Here is an 8441-nt window from a genome sequence, read left to right as displayed (position 1 = left end):
TGTACGACGCTGATGAAAATATATTTGCTTACAGCCATCCAGTGTCAAGGATTCTTTTATAACTATAAAGTGATTTACTTCCTCGAAATTGTTTTTACAACGGCGTCGTCGTTTTACAAGGCGACGATTTCAATCTATAACCCTGTGTGTGTGAATTTTCAAAATTATTACTCCTTATATGGAGTTCAGGGTTTTTATTTTACAATCACACTTCCGCTATCGTAAAAATATAAAGGTAAATATAAATACTTTTGTAAAATTTGTTATATTTATTAAGTGTAATTTACTTTCAATAAACTACCGTAAGCATTTACTCACAAAACAAATAGTAAATTTAATAAATAAAAAATTATTAGAAATAAAAAATAATACGAAATCTAAAATGAAATTAAAAGTTAACAAAATCGAATTCTCTATCTAAAAATAAAGTTAGAATTAATTTTTCCGATTCAGAATCGAATTGGGCATTCCCTTTTTGTGGATCAACAGGATGCGGTAGCGGAATGTCCAATTTAAAATTGGGTGAAATTAAATTTAATCGTTCCTTTGTAATTTTAACATCAACATTTTGTCTTTTTTCGCCTGGAAGATGTACGCTTAAAATCATCTCTTCGCAACTTGAAGTCGCTGGTGTTTTTCCACCCATCTATAATTTTTCTTTTAAAAAAATAACATAAAGAACCAATTTTTACCTGCAAAAAAACATCTGTAGGTGTTACTTGTTGTCGATAAGATACGTCCCATTGAGGAGATTTTTTCCAATCGATTGTGGCTTGAGGGCATTCCTTTTCCATATATTTCCTAGCCATCTCCTCGGGATCACTGTCTTCTTCGCTTTCGGCATTATTTTCATTGTCGGTTTTTGTAGTTTTATCAGATTCAAGTTCGTTTAAGTTTGTGGCATCGATTGCTGGGTCATAAGATCAAAATTAAAGTGGTTTGAAGGAAATAATATCAAACGATCAAATAATCTTTCGACTTACTTTGTACGGATGGTTTTGGAATTTGATCCTCATCATCGGAATTATCATCTTTTGGTGGCCGGAGAAGATCGGCTAATTTTAATATGTCAAAGGAGCTAAACTCTGACATTTTTGTAGTTTATTGATCAAACTTTTCCAAATCGATTTCAAAACAAATCTTGTAACCACGGCGTTGAGAATGATAGTTGGCTACATATTTTTAAAACGACATTACTATTTATATGTGTAAAAAATTTCAGGATGATTGGTCGAGTAGTTTTTAGTTTAAACTTTGGAATAATAAAAACTAATTTTTTTCAATAGTACCATACAATAAAGGTGTAAACTTTTCTTTCGATGGATTTTTAAACATTCTCGAGGATGTTTTGGGGTTTCCAACTATATTTAGCGATTTAGTAACATTCTCCAAGAATTTTTAAAGCTAACCAAGAAGTGGTATCAATTTCAAAGGAATAAAAACATTTTTAAAAATTTTACAGAATATCAGAGTATATTCCTAAAATAATAAAAGTCTTATTATGTTTAAAAATTAATATCTCAAGAATTAAAACGTGTTTTGAAAAATCGCTTCATTCGTTAGAAAGCTTATAATTCGAATCAGATATACTAATAATTTTATAATGATTTATTGAAATTTTGAGATAATTGTTCACGCTAGAAAATAAAATAAACTTTTTCATTCTGATTTATTGAAATCTTGATGTATTATGATTTTTTTAAAATGGTTCAAAATGATTGTTGATCCCGAAAAATAAGAAAATGCCTCATTACGTTTAAAAATTAATATCTCAAAAATTAAAGATTATTTTGAAAAATCATTTTTATGGAGCATCACCTATGCTGAAGTCCTGGAATTAAAGGAGGAATGTTGCACCACCGGGGATCCCATTAGAGAAGGATGTTAGGATTAAGGAATTAGATAACCGATTATTACAAAAGCTTCTCAATGTCGTTGTAAGATTAAGTTAGTTTTGTCTGCCGCATTTGTAACAATCGTTAGAATAAAAAATCAATTAGTTTAAAGTTTATTCCTAAAAACTTTGGTTTTACTGAAATTCGCGATTAAACCAATATCGTTAATAAAATTCCTAACGTTTTATCACATAACAGTCCTTTGCAAATATTGTAAAAGACGAACACTTCGAATTTTCGGATATACAGTGGGTCCGTAAAGTAAGGTTTATGGAAAAATCCCTGAAACGGGTTTGAAGATTTAAATTTTTTGCGACATTTCGATGTAGATTTTAAATTTTTAATTAGTTCATATTTGAATGATATGATAAAAATAGCAGTAGCCATAAGTAACTATGGTAACCACTTATTTTAAACAATTTCCTAAGTAAATAAAACCATGTAAAAACTTCTAACGTGCATTTATTTATATAAAGTCGTACTAGTTTCGGGTTACCCCATCATCAGCGACATTTTTAAACGAAATCTAGATTTTAAGGCAAGAAACACTCGATAAGAACATCATATAAAAAGATCTAACCACGAGGAAGACGAGGAAAAGTGAAAAACTCATAAATCATAAATAATTTGAAAAATACTTACAGTCAATGAAGCTATAATAGATGTAGACTGGAAATCGGAAAAGAATAAAGCATTTTGTTATCTGATGGATACACAAAATGAAGATAAAAGATGAAAAATGGCGACGTTAAAAAGTGTGGAATCTAAAGAAAATGAAAATATAAAAATTTAAAAATATAAAAATCAGAGAAATAATAAACCAATGTAAGGAGACTCTGATCGAATACACACCTTTTCTACAGAACCAAAAATTTTTCAACAGTTCATTTTTTATTCACATGAACCCTACTATACCTAGGTTGTATTCGCTTCCCAAACTTCATAAGGAAAACATGCCCATTCGACCCATTACTTCATTTAATAACTCGCCTACAGAAAAAATTTTAAGTTTTTTATTAAAGATTTTCAAAACTATAGATTTCAAACCTAAATTTTCGATTAATAACTCCATTAAATTCATTGAACAAACTCATAATTTAAATTACAAAAATAAAACCTTAATATCTTTTGATGTAACAAATTTGTATTCCAATATTCCAATAGATTTTACTTTGAATCTCGTTTCTGATATTTTTAAAGAATTTTTCAATAATAATAATACTATAGAACAGTTAAATAAATTACTTAAACATGTCGTTTCTCAAAACTATTGTTCTTTTAACAACGAATTTTATCATATTAGTGAAGGGCTTCCGATGGGCATGCCTTTATCCGGTCTTCTTTCAGACATCTTCCTTGATCACATTGAAAATAAATATACAGGGTGTTCATTTCAAAACTTTCCACCTCAATTTCTGTAAATCCGGAAGTTTAAAAAGAAAATCGCTGAAATAGGTAAAGAATAAAACCAAGGGGGACAACTTTTTATGCAAAAATTGACTCACTCACTTCCACCCCCCGCCGCCAGAAACCAACCCCTTAAAAATCTTAAATGGAAAGGGGTATCAAGTGATACCTCATTTTAAAGGTCTTTTAAGGTACTAAATGTTAGTATTTATTTTTTTTTAAATTGATCGATTCGTTTTCGAAATGTTTGCGAAAATCTTTGTTTTGTATTTCCCGCTTTAATTAATATTAAAAACTTTAATCACCTTCTTAAAAGCAAGAATAATTAATCTTTTATTATTAATTTACAAAATTAAATTACCATGTTCGTTTTTACAACGACCATTAAACCTTTATGATTTCGGAGCAATCCGAAATCTTTGATATTTAGGTTATTTTGACAATGATATATCTACGTTCGCTAGCTTGCCTGGCGTCTGTCAGAGATATTTAGAAAAAAGATTTCTGTTTCATTTTTCTTTTCTTTTAGGTTTATTTAGTTATTACTTAAACAACTTTTAACTGCTTGAAACGTTCTATTTTATTTTCAGTTATTTAATTATGTACAAAAACTTTTTGCAGAGAAAATCAACTTAATAATTGTTCAAAGTGTTGTCCGTTATTAGCTAAACAATGGTACAACCGTTGTTCAAAACTACGGCGCACATTTTCAAAAACTTCCCTTTGAATTCCACGGCAAGCTGCAGTAATTCTCTGACGAAGTTCTTCTAAATTTTGAGGTTGAGGGGTAAATACAACAGACTTTAAATGACCCCATAAAAAAAGTCTAATGGCGTCAAATCTGGTGATCCATCTGTTTGGAAACGTATTATCTAACCACTGTCGTACTGGGAGAACATAGTGAGGAGGAGCTCCGTCTTGTTGAAAATGTAATTCATTCTCATCAAGTAATTTTCTTCTCTATCCAACTGATTCTCGAGAGCTTCCGTAATTAGTGGATTGATAGTATTTTCTAACATATCCAAGTACACTTCGCCGTTTAAATTTCCATCGATAAACACTGGACATTAACTTTTTCAGGATATTGTGTATGCCCTTCTACAGTCAGATGAGGGTTTTCATTACTCCAATATCTGCAGTTATGTTTATTTACAAATCCATTTAAAGAAAAAGTGCATTCATCACTAAAGCAGATATTTTTCACAAAAACGTTGTTATTAATAATAGTGGTCACTTCTTCACAAAACTGTATTCTCCTGTCAAAATCGTCTTCAGTTAGCTCTTGATGTATATTCAATTTATAAGGATGAAATTTGTGAAGTTTTATAACTTTATGAACAGAACCCAAGGATATACCAGTTGCACGAGATACCTGACGCAATGAAGTATTGGGGTTGATACCGAAATGACCCAACACTTCCAGTGGAGCGGTTTCATTCAAAACTCTCGACTCATTATGTTTTATGTTGGCAACGGACCCAGTCTGAGTGAATTTCTTCGTGATCTGGATGCCTTTCATTAAAAACTGCGGCAGTCCGTCGAGCACATTCATTTTGGGATCCATACATTAATACTCCTGCAAACTGTAAACCATTATTGCTGTTTTATTTAAAAAACTTTGTTAAGTGGATAACACAAAGTTGTTTAAGTAATAACCAAATAAAGTTATGTTTAGAATTGCACTTTTATTTTATTCTTTTCTCGCACTGTGAGCCTGCCTATAACTCGTTTATAGAAAGAGAACAATTTCGTCTCTTTTTTTCCTTTTATTGGCCATTCGAGTCAACAGTAATTTTCATACAGGTTTAATGTAAAATACTTTCAATAAAATTTAGTTTAATTCATCTAGTTTTCTTAAATATTTCCGATTGCTCCGAAATAATAAAGGTTTAATGGTCGTTGTAAAAACGAACATGGTAATTTAATTTTATAAATTAATAATAAAAGATTACTTATTCTTGCTTTTAAGAAGGTGATTAAAGTTTTTAATATTAATTAAAGCGGGAAATTTCGAAAACGAATCGATCAATTTAAAAAAAATAAATACTAACATGTAGTACCTTAAAAGACCTTTAAAATGAGGTGTCACTTGACACCCCTTTCCATTTAAGATTTTTAAGGGGTTGGTTTCTGGCGGCGGGGGGTTGAAGTGAGTGAGTCAATTTTTGCATAAAAAGTTGTCCCCCTTGGTTTTATTCTTTACCTATTTCAGCGATTTTCTTTTTAATCTTCCGGATTTACAGAAATTGAGGTGCAGAGTTTTGAAATGAACACCCTGTATAATTAACAACAATAATTTCTTTAAAAACCATATTCATAAATGGATAAGATACGTTGATGATGTCTTCTGTGTTTGGGAAGGGAGTACTGCCGAGTTGAATGATTTTCACAATTATTTGAATGACTTATTTCCTAAACTTAACTTCACACTTGAAATTGAAAAAAATAAAACTCTCAACTTTCTTGATCTTACAATTACCAGAGATAACTCCGAATCTGTTACTTATGACATTTTTAGGAAGCCAACAGTTATTCCAACCACAATTCCTTACGATTCTTCCCACCCTATGTCACATAAATTAGCTAATTTCAGATTTTTGATTAATAGAGCTCTTAATTACCTTTATCTGAGAGCAACAGAATAAAAGAATTTAACTACATCCATAACTTAGCTTTTCATTTTGGTTTTCCTCCTAATGTCATAAATAAACTTCATAACAGAATACAACAACAAAAAGATCCCTTATTCACTAAAACTCATAACATTTCTATTTATAAACCTATCTCTTTTAATCATATTACTATGGAGTCTAAACATATTTTTAAAAAGTTTAATATAACCTTAGCTTTTTCCAACAATAATTCTTTACTTAAACTTTTATCTAATTATCATTGCAGACAATATGATATTCTTAAAGAAAATAGGGTGTATTCGATTGGATGCTCTAATTGTAACGGTATTTATATTGGTCAAACAGGCCGTAGACTGGAAAACAGAATTAATGAACACAAAACTAAAATTCAATCTAATATTTACAAACATAGAGTTGAAACGGGGCATAACATTAATTTTGATAATAGTTCACTTATTCATAAATGCCAAAAAGGTTATAGACTTGATCTATTGGAATTGTCTGAAATCCATAAACATAATAACAATAATAACTTTGCTTCGCTTAATGATCAAATTCAAAATTTATACAAACCTATTTTCAAATACCTTAAATTTACGAATTTTTTTTCCCTTTTTTAAAAATTAAATTTATCTTCATATTTTCCTTTTATCTTTTTCAAATTTAATTTCTTTCATGAACCGATTTTTCCCTTTCTCTCTAATTGTATTTATATCTCTCTTATCCAGTTTAACAATTGTTCTGACCTGATTTATTCAGTCTCGCCTCATCTCATCCCACCAACGCATCCTCTTAAATTTTCGTAAGTTCATTTTCATTAATTACTTTTTAATTTCTTATATTATTGCCCTTTTAATACTTTTTGCATGGTTTTTTTTTAAAATTTTTATATTTTCATTTTTCTTTAGATTCCATACTTTTTAACGTCGCCATTTTTCATCTTTTATCTTCATTTTGTGTATCCATCAGATAACAAAATGCTTTATTCTTTTCCGATTTCCAGTCTACACCTATTATAGCTTCATTGGCTGTAAGTATTTTTCAAATTATTTTTGATTTATGGATTTTTCACTTTTCCTCGTTTTCCTCGTGGTTAGATTTTTTTATATGATGTTCTTATCGAGTATTTCTTGCCTTAAAATCTAGATTTCGTTTAAAAAATATAAAAATAAAAATAAAATTCGTTTATATTTTTTTATAAATTTTTTTATTATAAAGTTAATTTAAGGCTCATTTAAGATTTTTTGTTTTTATTGTTAACATATTTTTGAACTTCTAGTTTTGCACTTTAACACAACTTCTAATTTCTAATTTTTACACTTTAAATAATAAATCTATTACATTAATCCTTTTAAATTTTTTCGAGTTAACTTTACTCTGTTATATTTACCACCTTACATATTTGTTATCTTATGATTTGTAATCTTTATAGTTGTCGCTGATGATGGGGTAATCCGAAACTAGTACGACTTTATATAAATAAATGCAAGTTAGAAGTTTTTACATGGTTTTATTTGATTATTAATCTTGCAACATGGATAACTCTTTCAATTTTCTAAGTGTCAAACAGTGATTTAGTAATGCTTGTTGAAGTATTGTGGCGCGCCATCTTGTTGGAATTGAGTAACATTATTATGGTTCGGTCTACGAACCAAACTAGATACTTTGTATAATAACCTCTTAAACTCTCACTATAATGTTATTTGTTTGACTGACAATGAGACGTGGCTGCATTCTTTTCGAAGTTTTTCCCAGTAATTTCAATGTTTACGGATGCGATAGCCAACAATGATCGGAATGAATTTCATCGATGTTTCTTCTAATATACCCGCAACCAGTCATTCCGATTGGTTTGTCGAGACTGATCCGGCGAGCTTGACACTTCGTTTTGATAATTCGTCTCTTCACATTTGCAGCATTTACATTCGACCCCAAGATAGCTCTGCACTATACTCGTTTATCGATCAACTCCTTATCTTACTTCAAAGATTTCCTAACGTTAAGTTTCTTATATGCGGAGATTTCAATCTACCTGAGCTAAAATGGGTGTGAGATGTCGGTGCGTGTCATTCTGTTCAGAAAACGACAGTATTCGCTCACTGGACTTCTTGATGCTCAATCCCTAATTCAATTATCATACCAATGCTTTTCGAAATACTTTGGATCTAGTTCTTACAAATTTTCATACCGTAACCGATATAATGTTAAGTAATTGCCCTTTAGTTACTGAGGACATAGCTCACACAACTATTGAATTTTCGTCTTCTACAATTATCATAGAACTAATTTTGATTTACTTAATACTCACCTTCCGATGATAGACTGGAGGAAGGCGCTGAGCAATAATGACGCCATTGAACAATTTGTTTCTATGTTTCGGAAATATGAAAGAGAATACCCTTTATGGTTTCATCATCTACCATAAAAATAATCAATGAAAAGAGGAGGACGCATAGGAGATGGAAACGTTACCGTTATCATGTTGATTACCTTACCTTTTCCATGC

The 8441-nt window shown here is 30.2% G+C and overlaps 1 protein-coding gene across 1 annotated transcript; it reads right to left on the bottom strand.

Annotated features, from left to right (window-relative positions):
• Positions 1-246: 246 nt before the first annotated feature.
• Positions 247-1154, bottom strand: LOC111413960 (Dynein axonemal assembly factor 6). Its single transcript, XM_023045107.2, has 3 exons — positions 984-1154; positions 693-910; positions 247-646 (listed from the first exon to the last, which is right to left on the bottom strand). The coding sequence occupies exons 1-3, from the start codon at positions 1090-1092 to the stop codon at positions 389-391; spliced, it is 585 nt and encodes a 194-aa protein (XP_022900875.2). The 5' UTR covers positions 1093-1154; the 3' UTR covers positions 247-388.
• Between the last annotated feature and the right edge of the window lie 7287 nt (positions 1155-8441).

This window comes from Onthophagus taurus, chromosome 6, assembly GCF_036711975.1.
Source record: "Onthophagus taurus isolate NC chromosome 6, IU_Otau_3.0, whole genome shotgun sequence".
In the NCBI taxonomy this organism is placed as follows: Eukaryota; Metazoa; Arthropoda; class Insecta; order Coleoptera; family Scarabaeidae; genus Onthophagus; species Onthophagus taurus.
The sequence above is the reverse complement of the archived record's forward strand: the minus strand, read 5'-3'. Positions and strand labels throughout refer to the sequence as shown.

Bases quoted from the DNA above. Each gene is read 5' to 3' on its own strand.
- LOC111413960 (XM_023045107.2), bottom strand. From the start codon at position 1,092: ATGTCAGAGTTTAGCTCCTTTGACATATTAAAATTAGCCGATCTTCTC. The intron at 911-983 runs GTAAGTCGAAAG...CTTATGACCCAG, and splicing joins TCCAAAACCATCCGTACAAA to CAATCGATGCCACAAACTTA. The intron at 647-692 runs GTAAAAATTGGT...GAAAAATTATAG, and splicing joins CTACAGATGTTTTTTTGCAG to ATGGGTGGAAAAACACCAGC.